This window comes from Branchiostoma belcheri, unplaced genomic scaffold (assembly GCF_001625305.1).
Source record: "Branchiostoma belcheri isolate BF01 breed outbred unplaced genomic scaffold, Haploidv18h27 scaffold12, whole genome shotgun sequence".
Lineage (NCBI taxonomy): Eukaryota > Metazoa > Chordata > Leptocardii > Amphioxiformes > Branchiostomatidae > Branchiostoma > Branchiostoma belcheri.
The window spans coordinates 1,495,946-1,516,598 of NW_017802602.1; the positions used below are offsets into that span (position 1 = coordinate 1,495,946).

The following is a 20,653-nucleotide window of genomic DNA, read 5'->3' on the forward strand; positions in this document are numbered from 1 at the left end:
ATTGAAACGTATCAAATCAAAGAAATAAGAAACTCAAAGTAACCCATTTTTCCAAAATCGCGTTGTTCCCGCATGCGCAGATGTGTCTGTCCCGACGGCTTCTCGGGTCCTGTCTGTGACGTCAATGTTGACGACTGCGCAGTGAACCCCTGTCTCAACGGAGGGACATGCGCAGACGGGGTGGATGACGTCACCTGCACATGCGCTGAAGGATTCACAGGTAGGAAACTTCCACGTCCATTTTTTTTAAGTTAAAAGATGTAACTGTGTCTGGGCAGATGCTTAAAACCAGTCTTCGTATCAGGTAAAAAAAATTGACAATACGAAACAATACGAAACAATACGTACAAGTGATTGTACTTTCCCAAATTTTCGACTGTACAACTCCAGTCTTTGTCAAGGAATGAACAATCCACCGCTTCCGTGACGTCACGCAGATAACACACGTGACTCCGTGAGCAGTGGATCATAGGTTACAGGGAGTCTGTGGTGCCCCCCGTCTCTGTTGTGTTGGATATTGCAGTTCAAACTTGTTTCATGATGATTCCTACACATGAACTTTCAAGATAATTTTGACAATACTTCTGGGCCATCGCGGTTCTGTGCGTCGATTTGCATACTAAGGGGGGGGGGGTCTTAATTAAAAGTCGAAAGCTACTTGATTTAAATAAGGACATGTCCGTTCGTTCTTGTGACCGCCTCTGCCTAAGAACAACCTGGCCATTGTGGACACTTTTTGTGCCCCTTAGATTCTCCCATTCAAACATATTTATATTTAGCTGTATACTATTTCTTCGAGTCCCCTGGTTGGTCACTAAAGACAGGTTTCAGGCCAGAATAACTGCAATCATAAAAAGAAACACGGCAAGTGTAATGTAAGCACTCTCGATACTTTATTTCCTTCTAGGAATACAAAAACATAGGTCTTCGTCAGGCGAAACTTGCATCACCCTCTAGACATTATACCATTCCCCACGGGAACATACTAGTACGCCACAACACATCATAGATGCTTACATTGTGCGTCTGGCCGATATTGCTCGGATACATTCAATAATATTGTTCTCTACAACATTTAGAACAGTTTTAATGTAATGCCACATATACAACACATTGAACCCAGCTATCTGAAGATTCAATAAATAAATAAACTACATTCATAGCTTATCTTTAACACATGTCATGTGTTAGAGTCATCCATGCTAAAGCATCACATACAAAAATTATCTACATCTTAAAATTATACACTAAATACAATGTCTGAATACTTAGGCATACATATATACAAGTACATAAATCGATGTTTTTTCTTTATCTAAAAATTTTTGGGAATGGCTCGGAAAATCCCAGAAGATAGTTTGACGTCACAATAAGGTCACGTCACAATAGGATAACAATGGGAACCTTCCACAATGTTATCTTATCATAAATTTAAAATCTCAAGACACGGTCCTATCAAGATTAGATCATGAAACATTTTTAAATATCTCTCAGTATAAATGCCGCTCTATGGGCGACAGATAGATAGGAAAATACATTTTAAAGTGCCAGTGTGGTTTAACTGTGCGCTACATGTAGATGTAGTCTGGTCACGTATTCGCCCAACCCACTGCCACTCAATTATCTTTCAGGTCACTGTACATGCAAACTAGTATTATATACACTCGATGTGGCAAAATAATTAGGAAATATAGGAAATAGGATCTCTGTAGGCTGTACAATTGGTAGTGTTACAAATCTATCTACATGGCTATGAATTTAATTTACAAAGAGGGCGAACTTCTACCCACAAAAATGTAAATTTAAAGTACAAATGTACTCTCCAAGCAGAGGTTTGGGTTTTGGGCCTATTTTTGGCGTCTTTTTTGCATCCTTTTTTGGTGTAAAAGATATATCGGTGCAAATAAAGAAAGCCCCTCCACAAAAAAGGCCTAAAACCACACCAAAACTAAGCCAAAACCCAAACCTCTGCTTGGAGAGTAATGTGCAAGAACCGTTCAGAATAAGAACATGCCGTTTCAAATCTATCTACATGGCTATGAATTTACAAAGGGGACGAATTTCGACCCACAAACATGTAAAAAGAACCGTTCATCGATCAGCAAGCGAACATGCCGGACAGCCACGTTCCCGTGGATTTACACGTGGTCTGGTAGAGTTTCTGTAGATCGGTGATGTCTGTGAGCGCGTTCCTCCGACGAGTAGCCCGTGGGCTTTGGGAGAAGCTCACGTAGTCTGATACAACCGCCGGGGCGTCTGGCGAGCTGTTGTCGGCGGTGGTGTTGCCCTCCCCCCGTAGGACTTGCAGGGTCGCCTCGTTCACCCCCTCGAGGAGGTTCAGCGAAGCGTCTCGGCGTTGCAGAACCGGTTTTCTGCTGTTTGCGGCCATCTTTGTCTCTTTGCTTTGCTTTTGGTATAGGTGAGCCGATGTTTTGTCGCTGTCTGCGTTGGTGTTGTGGCTGTGTTCATGTCGTATGCCTTGCACGGAGACGCCAAGAGCCTCTAAGACATGCCACAGCGCAAGACGTCGCTTCTTAAGCGGGCTGGTGGTCGGGGTAGTGTCTTGGTTGGGGCTACTGCTCGCTTTGCCCCCGTACTGTTGCTGTAAGCTCTCTACGCTCGCTGTGTCTAGACCCTCGAAGATGTTTGCCTGCGCCTTGCGGCGTCTTAGGGGTGGCTTGGCGTCTTCGTCGAGGAGTAGGGCCTCCTTGTTCTCGTCTTGGGAGCGCTTGTCGTCGGCGTCGCGACACGAGAACACCCGCCGCAGACCCTCGACGCTGGCCTCGTCGACTCCTGCAAAAATGTTGCCCAGCCCTACACGCCGCTTCGTGTTGTTGTTGATCTCGTAGTTGTGAGACAGTCGGGCGCTGTCTTGCAAAAGTTCGCTACTCGACTCACTCTCTGTCGTGTCTTCTTCGTAGATGGTCTCCAAGGTTGTGTAGAACTCGGAGGAATGTCTCCTCCTCTTTCTTGAGAGTTTGTGTGGATCGTCTTGAGTCCGTGGCTGAGTAGCGAGCGGTAGGGCTCCACCGGCGGGCGTTACTTGGCCGTCAAGCCGAAGGCGATCCACCTGTTCAGTGTCGATGCCCAGGAAGATATCCCCGAGTGCGTTCCGGCGCCGAAGCGGCTCGTGTACGGGAGGGAGGCCGCCCTCCTGCCGAAGGCCCTCGGCTGGTTCACCCGGTGGTGTCTCGGTCTTCGCCAAGCCCCACTGCCCAGCCGATACGCTTTTCACTGTGGAACCTGTCTGCATTTTCACGTGGACGGTCGGTTTGTGAAACTCTGAGTTGCTTCTCGTTGTGATCTCTTGAATCTTAGTCTCTACCGTCTTCGAATTCGCCCGTCCTTTATAGTATCCAGTCCTTGTCAGTGATTGGTCGGCGTGGACGGAAACCCCCCAAGTCCCAAGAATAGCACATGATGACGTCTCGTGACGCGTCACCTCATGAATATTCATGACTTCCTGGTAGAGAGGAACAGAGAAAAACAACCTGTTGCCGCTCCGCATGAGTGACGCAAGTAAACTCCAAGCAGATGTCGCGAGAACAATTACTAGTACGTGATTTTCTGTCCGACATATTTTCCCGGTACGCAACGTTTAATACACAATGAAACGTTGCAAGAATTTGCCAAAAAAATTACTCAAGCAACTGGATATGCTTTTGGAATCGGTCAGACAGACGTTTCAGGTAGCATCTTTCGTCAATTTACACTGATTTTTAAGAAATTAGTCGCTCCACGTTCGCTCAGCGATCGCTATAATAGTGTAAAGTGTAATCTCCAAGCAGATCTTTCGGTGGTCACAAGACAGTATCAAATTGGCCAGGCAGTATCCATTAGCCAGAGAGTATAATGGATACTAGTACCAGGCCAATTTGACAGTGTCTCGCGACCACCGAAGGATCTGCTTGGAGATACGTCAAAAAGCAGTTACTCAAGCAACTGGATATGATTTTGGAAACGGTCAAAATCATATCCAGCTGCTTGAGTAACTGCTTTTTGGCTTATCTTATTTGCTGGATGTCTAACCTTCACCGACGTATCTGCTTGGAGATTATGTGAAGTGAGCCTTACACCTTCACAACTGTGTCGTGACTATACATGTTTTGTCTCGCTCGTCCTTTGATGATCTTGATATAAAAGCGTCATGAAAACATTTCTGGTGAAAAACAGGCGGGCGGCGTGTGACAGTCAGACTCTTGTCACGAGCAGCTAACAGCTACGTAAGACCGGCTTGTTGTTGTTCCGTGTCGGAGGTGTTTCGTAGGACGTCACGCCTCCCAATAAGTCCCCTTTAATACTACACTATAGACAGATCAATTTGAGTCATCTTTGATTTCGTGTGTTTATTCGGAATTGCGACAAATAGAATACTGTGGCTGTTGGTATATAGCTACCCAGCAATAGCTGATATCGTGCACCACGTCAAACAACATTTAGTGTCAAGTGTGCTTCCCGAAGCCTGGTAGAGGCTACCTTACACCTTCACAGTTTTGTCGTGACGACGCATGCTTTGTCTCGCTCGTCCTTTGATGATCTTGATATAAAAGCGTCATCAAAACATTTCTGGTGAAAAACAGGCGGCGTGTGACAGTCAGCCTCGTGTCACGAGCAGAGGCAGCTACGTAAGACCGGCTTGTTGTTGTTCCGGCGTTTCGCGTGCCAATTTCCGGAAAGGGGCTGGCGGTGTTGCGTAGAACGTCATGCCTTCAAATAAGGGCCCTTTTCAATATAGACGACGATTAATTTGCGTAACCCTTGATTTTATTTATTTATTTGTTGGGAATTGCGAAAAATACCAAACGGTGGCAGCAATACTATCCTAGTGACATCAGAAGCACAATACAAGATCGATCTGATGAAAGAAAACGTTGTTTGGCACTGAATTCCGTTTATTATAACAATAGAAAACGACGCTATGAGTACTTGTACTTGGTCGATCATACATATATATATTTCCATATAAGGCATATTTACGGGTAGAAATACTATCCTATTAACATCAGAAGAGACCCGTACGTTGTAGACAAATGACGTTATCCTTTGAAAGTTCTTAGAAATCGGTTTATGTCATCAATATGAGACGACTGAAGGTTGGCGGTACTCGTAGGCGATGTGGTGACGTAATTAGTTTTTTTCCAACATGTAATCACAAGACGTGGTGACGGCACGCTCAAGTTTTTTTCAACTTATGACACCAACACGCGGGACAATACAATACTTACAATACTCATTTTCACCTGAGCGAAGTGAGAAAAGTCGTTTCCCAAAAACCCAAAAAGTGCCTTTCCCAAGGGCACAAGATCGGTGGCATTAGGTTTCTCTCACGTAATTAGATATAGGAATAAAGGTTTCTCTCACGTTCTGGCGGTCTTTCAAGTTCCCGAAGGCAATTCCTGTAATGGGAGAATAAAGTAACGTACATGTAAATGCGTAGAAGGTTTCGTGTTTTCATCAAAGGCATCACTATAATGCCCCTAAGTCATTTTGCGTGCGGTAGTGTGCTGTGATCATGTTTTGCTTTTGATGAGTGTCTGCCTTCAGTTCTTCCTTTTTTGGTAGGATACTTTGGTGGCAGCGAAGACAATATATGTAAATGCGTAGATGGTTTCACGTTTTCTTCAAAGGCATCACTATAATGCCTTAAAGTCATTTTGCGTGCGGTAGCGTGTTGTGATCTTGTTTTGCTTTTGATGAGCGTCTGCCTTCAGTTCTTCCTTTTTTGGTAGGATACTTTGGTGGCAGCAAAGACAATATATGTAAATGCGTAGACGGTTTCACGTTTTCTTCAAAGACATTACTATAATGCCTTAAAGTAATTTCACGTGCGTTGTGATCATATTTGGCTTTTGATGAGCGTCTGCCTTCAGTTCTTCCTTTTTTGGTAGGATACTTTGGTGGCAGCAAAGACAATATATGTAAATGCGTAGACGGTTTCACGTTTTCTTCAAAGGCATCACTATAATACCTTAAAGTCATTTTGCGTGCGGTAGTGTGCTGTGATCATATTTTGCGTTTGATGACCGTCTACCAACAGTTTTTCCTTTTTTGGTAGGATACTTTGGTGACAGCAAAGACAGTATTAAACTTGCCAGGCAGTTACTACATGTATTTGCCACTCAAGGCTGGCGTAAAAAAATATACCACTCCATAAAAAGAAAGCCCAATAAAAACACATTATATTTCTACCTATCTATCTATGGCAATCACTCAATATCTTTATTTGCAATCAGACACAGATTCATGCACAGATACAGATTCATGTACAGATACAGATTCATGTACAGATACAGATTCATGTACAGATATACAGATACAGATTTTTCCGAGTAGGATGACCATGTCAGTCCCTACACCTGAGTGAGGGTCGGTGGCCTTCGCGTGAATTTGTTTAAGGTGGATAACAGGTTGCGAATCTGAGACCCACACCTCTGCTTGGAGAGTAGTTCATGATTCATACTCATACATTGTAATAATCAATACATGTACTACGGTCCGGTTGCAAGGTTTTCGTGTGATGTGATTACGTGTTTAACTAGTTAAACTTAAGGCCACAGCAAGTAAATTTTATGGATGACATCCTCCGCAGACTCCCAATCTAATGCGACCGGGCGAAAAAATAAGATGGGCCGACGAAAAAAACAAGATTCCTGCATTTTAAATTAAAATTTTAACTCAATCATTGCACAAATGGTTTTGATTCAGTATGAACATCACATATACACAGCCAGCATCACATATCACTGCATCAAAGTAAGAAACAAAACATAAAATCAGAGCCTTGTCTTGTTTCCTGTATTCATATATACATGTATCTGCCATCCACGTTCCGGCATGGCAACAGACATCTTTGCCCATTTCGACATGTTGACCACTGTCAGAAGGCAACAACAAAATATTTTTTTTCAAAATCGAAAATTTTGGCAAAAATTTATGATGTCATCCATGAAAATTACTTGCTGTGACCTAATAAACCCGTCCCTGACAGTGTATCACAGACGCACAAACATGTTATGTGGGCGTGTTAATAATCCTTGCTCCGTGCAGCGGCACCAAATAACACCATTATTGTGCGGCAAATCAGGACCTGATTAAATCTGGCCAGGACTAACACCGCCAGTCATAGCTTTGTGGAGCGTCATCTGATGAAATAATTAACTTCGTCATAGAGTTGTGTCTTCTCAGAAGCGATGGAATATCAATTTGAATCATTGTGTTGATGACAGTTTCGGTATAGTGATTACAAAACTAGTCACTTCATTATTACGTTAAAGCCTTTCTATCGTCATCGAGAATTCATCACCTTTTTTGTGGGACAGAAAAACAGTCGGTTCCTGGAAAGAGTGGATATGAAAGTCGGATGGATAAAGCGTTAGAAACGAGCTAGTTAGTGAGTCATGGCAAAACTTTATATCTTATTGCTCTTGACCAGTTGTTATTGCCTCACGAAAAGTTTTAATCATTAAGACTTTTAAAAAGTAGAAGATTATCACAGCAAGATTTTAAAAAATCATTAAGTTAATAATAGTTTTTTTTTAATCTTGCTGTGATGATCTTCTACCCTTTATTTGATATCCCGGAAAATACTTGTTTAAACGCTCCATTTACAGCGTACTATGGGTCTACTATGTCTCAATTCTAATGTGATTTATATCCAGCCATTTTGGCTGCCGTGTTTGAGACAATTTTGCGTTCCTTCCGAAATAGACCATTAACACCTCATACCCTTATTTCCCGTAGGACTCACATACGAGTCAATCGAGCGTGTTGCAATTCGGCCCATATTAGAACCGTGGGGCTAACGTTGGATACAGGCGGCCAATGGATAATTTCCCCTGCCCCACCGAGATTAGTGTTTATGTGCGGATTCACGCCCAGACTGATACTGGTTAGAACAGGTTACCGCAGTCACGCGGAGCAAAATCACGGCGGACAAACTTATTTCATGGTCCTGTGTAGCCTCTAGTAGTGGTACCGGGCTTCAGAGGCGACTGAAAAGAGTAGAAAATGGCCAACTAGACAGATAACATGCCAGCTAACTCAACGCGACAAACTGTACCCCATGTTTAGCCTCTACTACGCTTCGAGAGGCTGCTGGAAAGAGTAGAAAATGGCTGAATAGACAGATAACACGCCAGGGAAGTTGGTCCGCTAAAGGAGTACAATTTGGGAGCGTCAAGTGTACTCCTTTAGTACTCCTGGTAGATAAATTTAAAAAAATTACTGTGATTTTCAGGGTATAATATTTTCATTAAATACACGACACATCATCATCATCATGCCTCCGGATTATACTAATCCGGTGAGGTACACTTGACAAAGTTACTCCAGTATGTCCTACCTCTCATAGCGGACACTAATGCAGGCCCTGCGAGACCAGTGTCTCTCTCTAGCATGGACAAAAGTGTAGTATAAGGCCGTCCCACTCTACGTCTCCCCGTAGGAAGCCACTGTACTAGTCTACCAGCTGGTTCGAGAAAAGGTACGAGATACACGACACAGAATTCCATTTCCTGCGACCAAGCCTTTCCTTTGTGTCGACAGGTTAGGCCTATAAGCTACAGTTTCCTCTGGTACTATATATAGCCGAGGCTTCATTTGTTTTGGCTACAGTTTGCTGCTTTGTGTTCCAACTCCACTGGCGTGTCATCTGTCTATTTATATTCTATTCCAAGAAAGGATCAGAGGTAGCCATGATTACAAATTCCAGTTATTTACAGCACATAAAGACTGCTTTAGGTTTTCCTTTTTTCCCCGCACGGTAAGCGAATGGAATCAGATGCCGGGCCTAGTGGTGAGGGCACCGACAGTAGAGGCTTTTAAGGCCAGGGTAGAAGCCGCCCTGCCTTAACCCGTGTTCCGCTCCCCCCCTCAGTGATACCCCGTACAGGGGTCGTTCGATGGTATTTAGAGAAAGAAGAAGAAGATCGGTGACATCCGCTTGAGTGCGGAGGCGGTGTAGGGTTGGGCTTCCGTCAGGTGTAAGAAAACAACTCCACTGGCGTGTCATCTGTCTATCTTTATTCTATTCCAAGATCGGTGACATCCGCTTGAGTGTGGAGGCGGTGTGGGGTTGGGCTTCCTTCAGGTGTATAAAGAAAACAGGTTCTATTCTGTTCTATTCTATTCTATATGCTACTGGGCAATGCCCTATCTAGGGCATCCCGCCCAGGGTGAACGGCTATTGCGGCCGGTGGGGTGCGGTGAATAAAAAATGTGCATGAAAACAAAACAGAACAGAACAGAACATAAATTTGTGCGTTTTGTGCATGGCCGCAACTAGCAATACCCGACTTACAAGGTGTCACCGTGCAGGTGTTACGTGCCGTGCAGGTACAAGTGTTGTAAGGAGGAAATGGTGGCGGAAACGTAGCATCTACCAGGCTTGGGGAGGCGGCTGGAAAGAGTAGAAATCGGCCAAATAGAGTCGCCATTTCTTTGAAGTCTACTAATCGCTATCTAATAGGCTTGGGGTGAGGCGAACTGTTCACTCAGCGGACAAAATCCCTTGGCATGCTTATCTCTCTATTTGGCCGATTTCTACTCTTTCCAGCCGCCTCCCCAAGCCTGGTGGAGGCTAGCGGAAACGGCATTTTTCACAGAAGTCTTTCCTCCCCCTCAGGTGTTGTAAGAAGGCACCCTGTAGTTACAGAGGAAATGACGTAGCACGTATTTCACAGAAGACTTTCCTCCTTCCTGAAAAATTACCGGCGATTCGAATCCTTAAGCTTTTACCCCAAACTGCCGGTCAAAGGGCGATTAAGGTCACCGTATCCAAGGGCCCCGTCACAATCGTTGTAGCCTCCACCAGGCCTTCCTACGGGGAAAATTGCACCATATGCATAACACGTAATTTGATACCTTTTTATTCTGCACTACACAACACTATATTATGCTATACTACACTACACTACAACATGCTATAGTGTAGTATTGTACATATTGCACGTACACGTGTCATCAGTACTCTAGGTAGCAGCCGGGGGTTTTCCGTTCGCGCCATTGACGTAGGCAGTTCGACCGGTTCTATTGTGATGTCACAAGGCAGGATCACCGTTCGCCTCGGGCCAATCAGATTAACGGTCGGCGGTTACGTCATAGCCTTGGTGCAACTATTACTAGTCTCCAGGTAGGGGTTTGGGCTTTGGCTTATTTATATATGGATTCATTACAATACGTACATATTTATGGTTCAGTAAAGTAACAATTTTCCGTCCATAGGTCGTATCTGCGCCACGAATATTGACGACTGCGCCAGCCAACCTTGTCACAACGGCGGCAACTGTCGGGATCTGGTCGTTGGCTTCAACTGCATTATGTTTACGTTCACATGGCCCAGCTGAACAAGCTTTGTTTATTCTTATTCAAACACATTCATATATACATTGTATGTCGACCATGCAGTCCCTCTGAACTCAGTTCTTCATGGCACTTGCAACAAGATGTAACCCAACACCAGTTACCATGGTGAGAGAGGTCTGGTCCAGGTCATTGACCTTATTTGTTTGGAGAAGAAGAGGAAATAGATCAAAAACAATGTTTTCTTTGGGTAAACATAAACCATTTTCCGTCCATAGGTCGTATTTGCGCCACTAACATTGACGACTGCGCCAGCCAACCTTGTCACAACGGCGGGAACTGTCGGGACTTGGTCGCGGGATTCAACTGCACCTGCGCACACGGGTACGCCGGGGACACCTGTAACGTCACCGTGGACTACTGCAGCAGCGCCCCCTGTCTGCACGGCGGCGTATGTGCAGGCTATGTCGGCGGCTACTTCTGTGACTGCGCGCCAGGTAAGAACCTCAGATCATGTCCTTTTTGAAGCACCATGCTCAGATGATCTCCAAGCAGATCTTTTGGTGGCCGCAAAGACAATATCAAATTGGCCAGGCTGTATCCATTTGCCAGGCTGTTAACATTTGCCACTTTTTGGGCTGGCGTAAAAAAGATATCAGTAGTACAGTGCAAAAAAGAAAGCCCGATAAAAATGCCTGAAACACGCTTTAAGAATAAGCCGAAGCTGTATGTAGGAACCGACAATACGGAATATGACAAAAATTCAAGCATACGTATACTTGAATCTTTCTGGCCAAAAAAAGGGTGATACGTCAGTACTATATGAAAGAAAATTTTGTTTGGGGTCCGTTTCCGATCATTGTGTATATTTACCATTTTATAAATCAATGACTCTGGTCCATGCTTTTGTTTTTTTGTTTGTTTGTAACCACGGAGACCACTTAAAAAAATACCATTTTATGAATCAGTATTAATCAATGATATTGGACTTTTTATCCATGCTTTTTGTTTGCTTGTTTACTCCTAGGTTACCAAGGCGACCAGTGCGAGACAAACACAGACGACTGCTCCCCGTCCCCGTGCGTGAACGGCGGCACATGCGCAGACGGGGTGGACGACTTTACCTGCAGCTGTCCTCCCGGCTACTCCGGCCGCACATGCGCAGAGGACGACCTATCCTGCGCGTATCACGTGTGTCAAAATGGCGGCACGTGTGTCGATGACGTAGGAGGAGCCTACTGCGCATGCAGGTCGGGATTTATACATTAATTGGTTAATCAATCAATCGATTATTGATAAATCGATCATGGATTATGTGCTAGGGCCGGAAAGAAAGTTTCTAGGCTTACTCTTCCATATTTCGCTACCATAACTGTACGAAAATTAAACAAAAGTTCGTGTTTTGATTCTTTATTTATTTATCTATTACCACATACATACATGATAAAAAAAATTCACAAAATATAATACGAAGGATGTTAACGTACAGGGTGTGGAAGAAAAGCCATTAAGGTCTGTTTGGCCTCCTCCCCATCATGATATTACAATCATTACAGTCACTGACGAAAGCTAGTGGATACTAGCTGAAACGTCTGACGTTTTCAAAATCATATCCAGTTGCTTGAGTAACTATTTTTGGTGTATCGTATTACCTGGATGTCTAACCTTCATCGACGTACAATCATTACAGTTTTCCATGTCCTATTCGTGTATCCGTATGTGTGTAATTGCCCTTTGTTCCATTTTGTATCCAACATGCAAAGTCAACGCAATTCAGGAGTTCTCTTGCTATGTTGATTGATTTTAAAAAATTTATTGATAAATTGATTTGATTATTTCCAGACCGGGTTTTGCGGGCAGCCACTGTGAGACGGACGTGGACGAGTGCACAAGCGCGCCGTGTCTCAACAGCGCCACCTGCCGGGACCAGGAGAACTCCTTCTCCTGCACCTGCCCGCCGGTAAAAGTTTGTTTGTTTGTTTGTTTGTTTGGTCGGGACGAGGAGAACTCCTTCTTCTGTACCTGTCCGCCGGTAAGGTCAGGGTCACGTCAAATCAGAGGTTTGCTGTATGGCAAGCCTGTTTTACTTGTTTTACTTTAGTTCACGTCCATGGGCGCCGCCATTTTGTTTCCCATCAGGCTAAGAGAGAGGTCAAAGTTTAAGAGAGATGTGTATGCTGGGAATGTATGTCGCCATTTTTGTTTGTTGGTTTGTTTGAGCGATTGTTTATTCATGAGACTCTCGAATCGTCCTGCTGGCCGCTTTTCATTGAGGTCATGAGGGGAGAGGTACTGAATGACACACAAACAAAACTAGTGACCCTGTCCATGGTACTGAATGACATTTTCCAAATTTTACCTCAGGGATTCACTGGCGAGTTGTGCGGAGTTGACGTGGATGAGTGCGAGTCTTTCCCGTGCCGAAACGGCGGGACCTGTCAGGACCTCCCGGCGGGCTTCCTCTGCGTCTGTCCCGAGGGATACTCAGGAGACACCTGCTGGCAACGCGTCGACCCGTGCGACAGCGCCCCTTGCGAGAACGCCGGGTACTGCAGCAGCCTGGCGGACGGCTACGAATGCACCTGCCAGACAGGCATGGATCCACACTTTTTCAAACGTCTTGTAAAATTCTTTTATTTTTATGTTTACCGAATATTGTTTTTGCTCTGTTTCCTCTTCTTTTTCTCCGAACCAACAAGTTCAATGACCTGAACCAGGCGTCTGTCACCATGGTAACTGGTGTTTCATTTCATTTCATAATGAGAGGGTTACATCATGCAAGTTTATAGCAGGAGCGATTCAGAATCCTGCTGACCATGTAATGAATGTGTTTGTGTAAGAATTAACAGAGCAGACCATATGTGAAGGTAAACATTATGCACTTGCAAATGTTACCTTTCTAGTATAGTAAAATATTTATTTCTCATTGTAAAAGTGGCTGCGAGAATATAACTTGTGCCTAACTTGAGTTTGCAACTTCACTTGTCTATGTCCTTTCATTTGTACTTATTACTGTTTTCCTGAATAATAAATATCAGGCTATACGGGTGTGAACTGTGAGACGGATATCGACGAGTGCGCAGGCGTGACGTGTTACCATGGCAGCACGTGCAGGGACGGGATTGGCTGGTTCCAGTGCGACTGCGCAGACGGTTTCACTGGCTCATTGTGTGACGAAGGTAAACTTTTGTTTTTTTTATTTATTGTGTCAAACCAAGTACTTCAAGCTCCTTGGTTAATATTAGCAGAAGGAATACATATCGTTTTTGCTCTGTTTCGTCCTCTTCTTCTTCAAACAAATAAGGTCAATGACCTGGACCAGACGGCTGTCACCTTAACTGGTGCTGTAGCAGACACCCTGTGGTGTTAGCCTACATTATGTAGCAAGTGTTGGAGAGGCTGGTCACCACATAAATGAATGTGTTTGAGTAAGAATAAAAAGAGCAATTGTTAGACCGTGTGCTAGTAAGCTAGACTATGTGAAGGTAAACATTATGCATTTGCTTTGCAAATGTTGCCTTTCGTTTACATTTTTGTCGTATCGTAACTTCGTTATTTCAAATAATAGACTTATTTAGTTCATGAATGATAATTCTTGCATATTTCAGGGTGACAGTCAAACATTTTAGTCCCCTCTTTAACGCTTTAATAAATTAACCGAGACATTTTGATCCACAGCGGTTGACAACTGTGACGTCATCGTGCGTGATGACGTCACGAACACGACCCAGCTCGTTCCCAGGGCAGACTGCGGTGCGCACGGCACCTGCAGCAGCGTGGAGACCGGCTTCGTCTGCCTGTGTGAGGAGGGCTTCATAGGGGACAGGTGTGAACAAGGTAATCCTTTTCTTTTAGGCACCATTCCTACTAGGATAAAATTCGCTTTGAACTGGCTCTGATCCTACTTCGAGCCGGATCTGGGCCGGATCAAAGCGAATCAATTCTGCTCAATCCGGACAATTTTACCCTAGTGGGAATGGGACCTGAGAAAAGGCTGACCAGTTACCTGAGGATATTAAGGCCCCTATGTCATTGATGAAAAAGAACGTGATACGTAACTTAGGCTTCCTTTATACATACTTCAGAAACTGTGATCACATTTTGCAAAGGCAGACTGTGTTTCTTCTGTATCTCTCTACGACCAAACGAACCATGTATTAACCCTGGAAGATAAGCCTTTTGGGCTAAAGGGCATTGACATAAAGACAGCAACGACAAAGACAACCAGAAATGAACGGGAAACAAGTAACGTAAATTACTACATGTAGTACTAACGCGTGTTTTGCTTCTACTGCAGAGTTGCCGACCCCCTGCGTCGATGGTCAGGTGACCCGGCCGCACAACTCCACCTGGGAGGCCGACTGTAACACCTGTACCTGCACGGACGGACAGGTGTGGTGCGCAAAGGTGAGACAAGGACTTAAGAAAGAAGTCTTTTAGTTTTTCGGTGTTTATAAGAAAATTTGTCGACTACTTTTTCAAACCTGGTTGCACATTGGTTTTTAATTCAGTACACGGTCGAACTAACCAATAAAGGTATCTTGTGTCTTGTATCTACTTCTACTTCTCCTTCTTCTTCTTCCTCTTCCGATCCAAACACATCAGGTGGATGACCTAGACCAGATGTCTGTCACCATGGTAACTGGTGCTGTAGCAGACACCCTGTGGTATCGGATAACATTATGTATTGAGACAGAGGTTATAGGGGCTAGCCACCGGTCACCATATACTTAGTATATGAATGAACAGAGCAGCAGTTTGTTGGGCTAAACCGTTTACAAGGTAAACATCATGCATTTGCTTCGCAGATTTACCTTTCTAGTTAGTCTTAAATAAAAAAAGGGTAATGGTAGATAAAGTCCATGATTCATTCTAGAAAAAATAAAACAAAATCCACCCTTTCTCCAGATGTGGTGCGGTCCACCCGAATGCCCCTATGACGAAGTAGCCGGTTGCCCTGACGACGGCGAGTGCCTGTCCGGTTGCCATGACGACAAGGGCTGCGTCCTGTCGCCCTGCCTGACGGACCCCTGCGACAAGAACGTGGGGCACTGCGGCACCTCAGATAGCAGCGCCGCCTGCCGGCCCGATGGGGAACTGTACGGCTCTGACTGCACACGGCTCGGGTTCTACTTGGAAACGGACGACATAGAAGATGTAGGTCATTTGTTTCATGTCCATGAAATTGATTCGTGACACATTCTAGGTGCAACCTTATGTCTTTACTTGCAAAATTATGCCCGTAGGCAATAGACCTATACCATTATTACGTCACAGTTTGTTAACCTGTTCTAAAGAACATTCTAAAATGGTCAGTTAAAGAATAGAGATCATTTCAAAGTTTTCAAAGTCAGGTATGTTTGATTTTTGCTGCGTCTAGTCTTGTTGACACAGCATAACATGCCGAAATGGGTGATTTAGTTGTGACAGTAGACGAAAGTAGTACTGTATTAAGTCTAACGCTACACAAACACACACCGCGCTATGCACCCCTGTACAATATATAACGTCGATTGACCGGCATTCATTGCGGTAAACAAACTGTGACGTAATTATGGTATAGGTCCATTGCTTTTATAGAGTCAAAGATCCTATACGGTACAGTACACGTTAAGGTACCTACTTAGCATATATAAAACCATGTTTGTTGTTTTGTGGCCACCCCCATCTAGGGTCTGACATTGGAGACTTTCTGTGACGTTGTCCGGTCACTGACCTTGTTTGACCCGTTCGTGGTGCACCATGGGATGTGGATCCGCTGTCAGCTGACCGGATGGGAAGGACCCGACGCTTACGTCACTCTCTCGCTGGTAAACAGGTCTTCTTCTAGTATTTATGTTTACCCTCGCTTAGTTTCTTCTTCTCCTCCAAACAAAAAGGTCAATGACCTGGACCAGACGTCTGTCACCATGGTATTCATGTTTACCTTCGTATTCATGCAAAAGGAAACGTTGTTTTTGCTCAGTTTCTTCTTCTTCAAAGAAAAATACCTAGACCAAAAGTGACCTAGACCAGACGTCTGTCACCATGGTTACTGGTGATGTAGCAGAAACCCTGTGATGTCGAGTTATTAATTAAATTATGTAGCAAAGTTGCAGGACAGAGTTGTAGGGCTGGTCACTAAGAATATGAACGGGGACAAGACAGTTAAGTTGGCCAGCCCGAAGTCTGCTGGCCAACAATACTGTCTTGCCCGAAAGCTTCTTGGATTTTTAAAACGCGTGCATGTTTAACTAAAAAAATAGTACGAAACAGCTGATGTCACACGCCAAACCGTTGCCTAGGAAACAGAAAAGGAGACCGAACAGAGCCTGACGGCGGTGGTAGCGGGAGGGGACCTTCTGGACTTCATCATAGCAGAAATGGCGAACCCGAATTCCACCAGCCTGTTTCACCACATCCGGCTGCCCAGTCTCAGCCCAGAGAAGGTCGTGGGACCTGCAAATACAGGTGGGGGCCATCGCCTTTTGGTATGTGATTTGCACTTCTAACTCTCCAGGTTTTTATTTTTGTTCGAAGGACAACTAAAGAAAAATATAGTAAAGACCAAACGGAATTTGGCCCTTAAGATTAAGGGTGCACCAAACGGCATATACACCACCCTATTTGGCTTGCTTTGATGGACGCTCTTCAGCTTACCATCTCTGCTATTTAACTTTTGCTCGGTTCGTTGGGTACAATACACTACAGGCTACGCATGTCACAATAACTTACGTTTTGATACCGTTCTAAGCAGTAATATCTAGCTTCAGTACACTGTGAAACAGTCATAATTGGTCCCAATGTCAATGTGCATTGTTACAGATGACAAAACAGTATATGTCGTGGTTGGCGTGCTGGGTTCCGTGGGTTTCCTGGTGCTGCTGGTGATCGGGGTGTTCTGTGTCAGAAGGGCGCGGCGAGAGGGACCACACAGACACAATGAACCGAGGTAAGGCCATGGCCAGTAAGTAGCGGCGCGGTCACATTCGTCATAGGCCATGGTACGATTTTGATCTCGTAGGATGGTCAAGCAGGCTGTGAAAGAACCAACCGCTGACAAGGATCTAAATACTGCCTTTTTGATATAACAAGGCAACTGAATCTAGTACGAGACAAGCACGACCATCCCAATAACGCTCTTAATTTGCAATCATATGAAGAATGTGACTACGCTCTGCCCCAATCATGCACATTTCTAGGGGAACGTATGGGATGAACTACGTAATGGAGATTTTCTTTTGCGATTTGTATAAACGAAATACATATTTTCGGCTTAGGTATTGTAACCGAATGGCCTAACCTTTTATCGAGTATGTATTAGAGTCCGAGTGACTATTTTGCTTTTGGTTATAAGGCGAGCTGAAGCGAAGCCACATCGCACTACTACCACTACGAGCTTCCAGTTCGACAGAAGTATAAGAAAAACATATAATATGTACCCGTCTGCTTTCTAATGCAATAGTATTTACCTATCGCTTATGGACAGACGTTTATCCCTTTATCCGTTATTCTGACTTCAGGAATGTGTACGACAACGTGACGTTTTCCGTTCCCGAAGGTGACGTCAAGTTCGAGAACCCAATGTACGTGGAGGTGTTCGGGAAAACAGCGCCGCCTGTCGGAGTGAAGGGGCACGACAGCCCGGGTGTTAACTTGGAACTGAACGGAGCTGATTGTTAACTTTGGACCTGAATGTTTAATTCTGGTTATGATTTTATATTTGGCAAAAAGAATAATTATGATCTTCTACAAGGCACACTCTCCAACCAAGTGTCGTAATAGGTTTAGGTCAGCATCAAGCCTAAACTCAATGAAATAAGATAAGATAAGGAAAAGACGTTTATACAGCTTTTTAGGTTTTCTGTTCACGAATCAACGGATATACATGTACAACTAAAAGAATCAACTATCAATTACCGAACAAATAAGAAACAAAAAAAAACACGAAAGCGTTTATTCATAGATCGATTATTACGTTTATAACCGGGTCAAAGCTGCAGGTATGTCACAAATGGAGACGTTATTTATTGATAAAATAGAGGCCTAGGTACACTCCAATGTTTTCTACAAAAAGGTAGAAACATTTGAATATTGACATTGCAGAACCTTAAAGAAGAGGTGATAAGCTAGCCATATTACACGCAGGTGTCACCAAATAAAAAGATTCGCACTCGCCACATACAGCGCTTTCGGCATTTATTCTCTTTGATTCTAAATATTTTATTTCTGAAGGTAATCAAGGTTAGACTGTGCTGCAATGACCTGGAAATTTCTAAAGTTCAAATTCATGCACATTGATACTTGGATGAGATTCTGCAGTTTGCAAACATTTCGCTAGAAGGCGATGTTAACAACACCAACCGGCCCAAAGACCAGCAAGCATACCACTTGTTACGTCGACTACCTGTTAAGTGAGTAAAACAGAATTCCCAAAAGCAAATTCCTTAACTATGTGCAATTCACAAAGTCGCCAGTGAGGGCGCTACTTAACCTTCGGTTTTGTAGGAGATGCACACACACACTCACCCACAAACAAACATGATATATGCAAACACCAAATACGAAAACACACACACACACACATACATAAACATACATGCGCATATAACTGTTACACACACACACACACACACACACACACACACACACACACACACACACACACAGAGAGAGAGAGAGAAAGATAGAGCATTCAAACAAGCATTCACAATCCTTGTCACAGGTGTATAGTAACACATAGAAGCACGACACAGGTCGTTTATTCTGGCCAGAGTTATCTATTTTTCAAAAACCCGAGATCTTGCCAACTCTGGGACCAAAATTCCCACAAAACAACAATACGTCAAAACAACCTCGGTGGTCCCGCACGGTGAAGCGCGCCGCACGTGAATTTCCCAGCGAGAGTTCCGTGGGCCGAACCGGGCTCCCCGGTACGGTTACAAATCAGATACCGCGGGGGTTGGGCAAGATCACCGATCAAAGTCGGCCCAGGGATAAATTTAGCGCCTCGGTTGCTAAAAATAAACCTCCCGGAGGCTTAATTGCCGTGGATGTGGTCCAAGTTCACGGAGGCGAAGCTACTTTGGAATGCGGCTTAAACAGAAGCACATTTTGGGGGGACTCCGATCGCTGAAGACACCTGTGACGAGATGCCAAGTGCTGCGGGAGTTGAGACCCTTCCGGAGAAAAACATCGGTATTGACAAGTGGACATGTACAGGGACTGTCGTACCATTGCCAGTATGTTCTGTGAACAAACTATAACGAAATAGGATTTTTATGTCTTGATATGATCAATAAAGCATAGTTTATCTGTCTAAACTCATCTATAAACGGTCTCATCGTCATTACGGTTAGGGAAGCTCCCGGAGACAAACATCGGTATTGATATGTGGACATGTACAGGGACTGTCGTGCCATTGCCAGCATGTTTTGGCTGTGAACAAACTATTACAAAAAAAGATTTGTAGGTCTTGATATGATTAAGCATAGTTTATCTATCTCAACCCATCTATAAACGGTCTAATCGTTATTGACAAGTGGACATGTACAGAGGCTGTCGTACCGTTGCCAGTATGTTTTGACTGTGAACAAAATAAAAGGAAATGAGAAGATGCATATGTCACAATTCATCTTGATATGATTAATAAAGCATAGTTTATCTATCTAAACTCATCTATAAACAGTCTCATCGTCATTTCGGTTAGAGAACCTCCCGGGGAAAAATAGTTATTGACAAGTGGAAACGTACTGAGGCTCTGTGGTGCCTTTGCCACATGTTTTGGCTGTGAACAAAATATGAAGAAATAAAAAGATTTACAGTCATAGCTTCTTTAGCTATGGTGACTTGCCCTTTCCTGTTTAGACTACATATAAATTCAAACATTCATGGATACTATGAAGAAAGTTCATCTGAGTTGGTACTGAGTTACATGTTACAAGTTTAAACTTTTGTTCCTTATATAAGACTTTCGACCGATCACTCTGGTCTTCTTCAATAGACCTATAGACTTATTAGATACAGGTTACACTTGGCTTTGGTGAAAGATCAGACCTCTGACTCTTCAAAGAGTTAATCCAGCTTCTTGCTTTATTTTGACCATGTGTATTATGTAACGCCTAACCTCCACCGGACGTATGTCTTAGTTTGGTTTCTGGGAAAGCCGGCCGGTTCACAGGTGGAAAAGTTAGAGAATTTATCACAAGACAAGTGACACAACCTCGACTGTGAGCGCCGTTCATCACTTGAAGCGCCCTGTTTCTCTTTAGCGCCGGAGAACGGTTGGAAGCAGATCGACTTTGATATTTAAGGCCTAGGAAAGTCAGTGTGATATTTCCGAAGTGGTACTTTTTTCATACGTTTATTGCTGTGA

The 20,653-nt window shown here is 44.0% G+C and overlaps 2 protein-coding genes across 2 annotated transcripts; one reads left to right on the plus strand and one right to left on the minus strand.

Annotated features, from left to right (window-relative positions):
• The first annotated feature begins 72 nt into the window (after window positions 1–72).
• LOC109462640 (fibropellin-1-like) lies at window positions 73–18,478 on the plus strand. Its single transcript, XM_019759200.1, has 13 exons — window positions 73–220; window positions 10,578–10,796; window positions 11,327–11,510; window positions 12,142–12,259; window positions 12,664–12,892; window positions 13,338–13,478; window positions 13,978–14,136; window positions 14,597–14,706; window positions 15,208–15,456; window positions 15,972–16,109; window positions 16,584–16,749; window positions 17,104–17,230; window positions 17,802–18,478. Exons 1-13 carry the CDS (start codon window positions 73–75, stop codon window positions 17,959–17,961), a joined length of 2,148 nt encoding a protein of 715 aa, XP_019614759.1. The 3' UTR covers window positions 17,962–18,478.
• Window positions 2,010–3,333, minus strand: LOC109462901. The gene has a single exon (XM_019759531.1). The coding sequence runs from the start codon at window positions 3,251–3,253 to the stop codon at window positions 2,099–2,101; it is 1,155 nt and encodes a 384-aa protein (XP_019615090.1). The 5' UTR covers window positions 3,254–3,333; the 3' UTR covers window positions 2,010–2,098.
• Window positions 18,479–20,653: the final 2,175 nt, after the last annotated feature.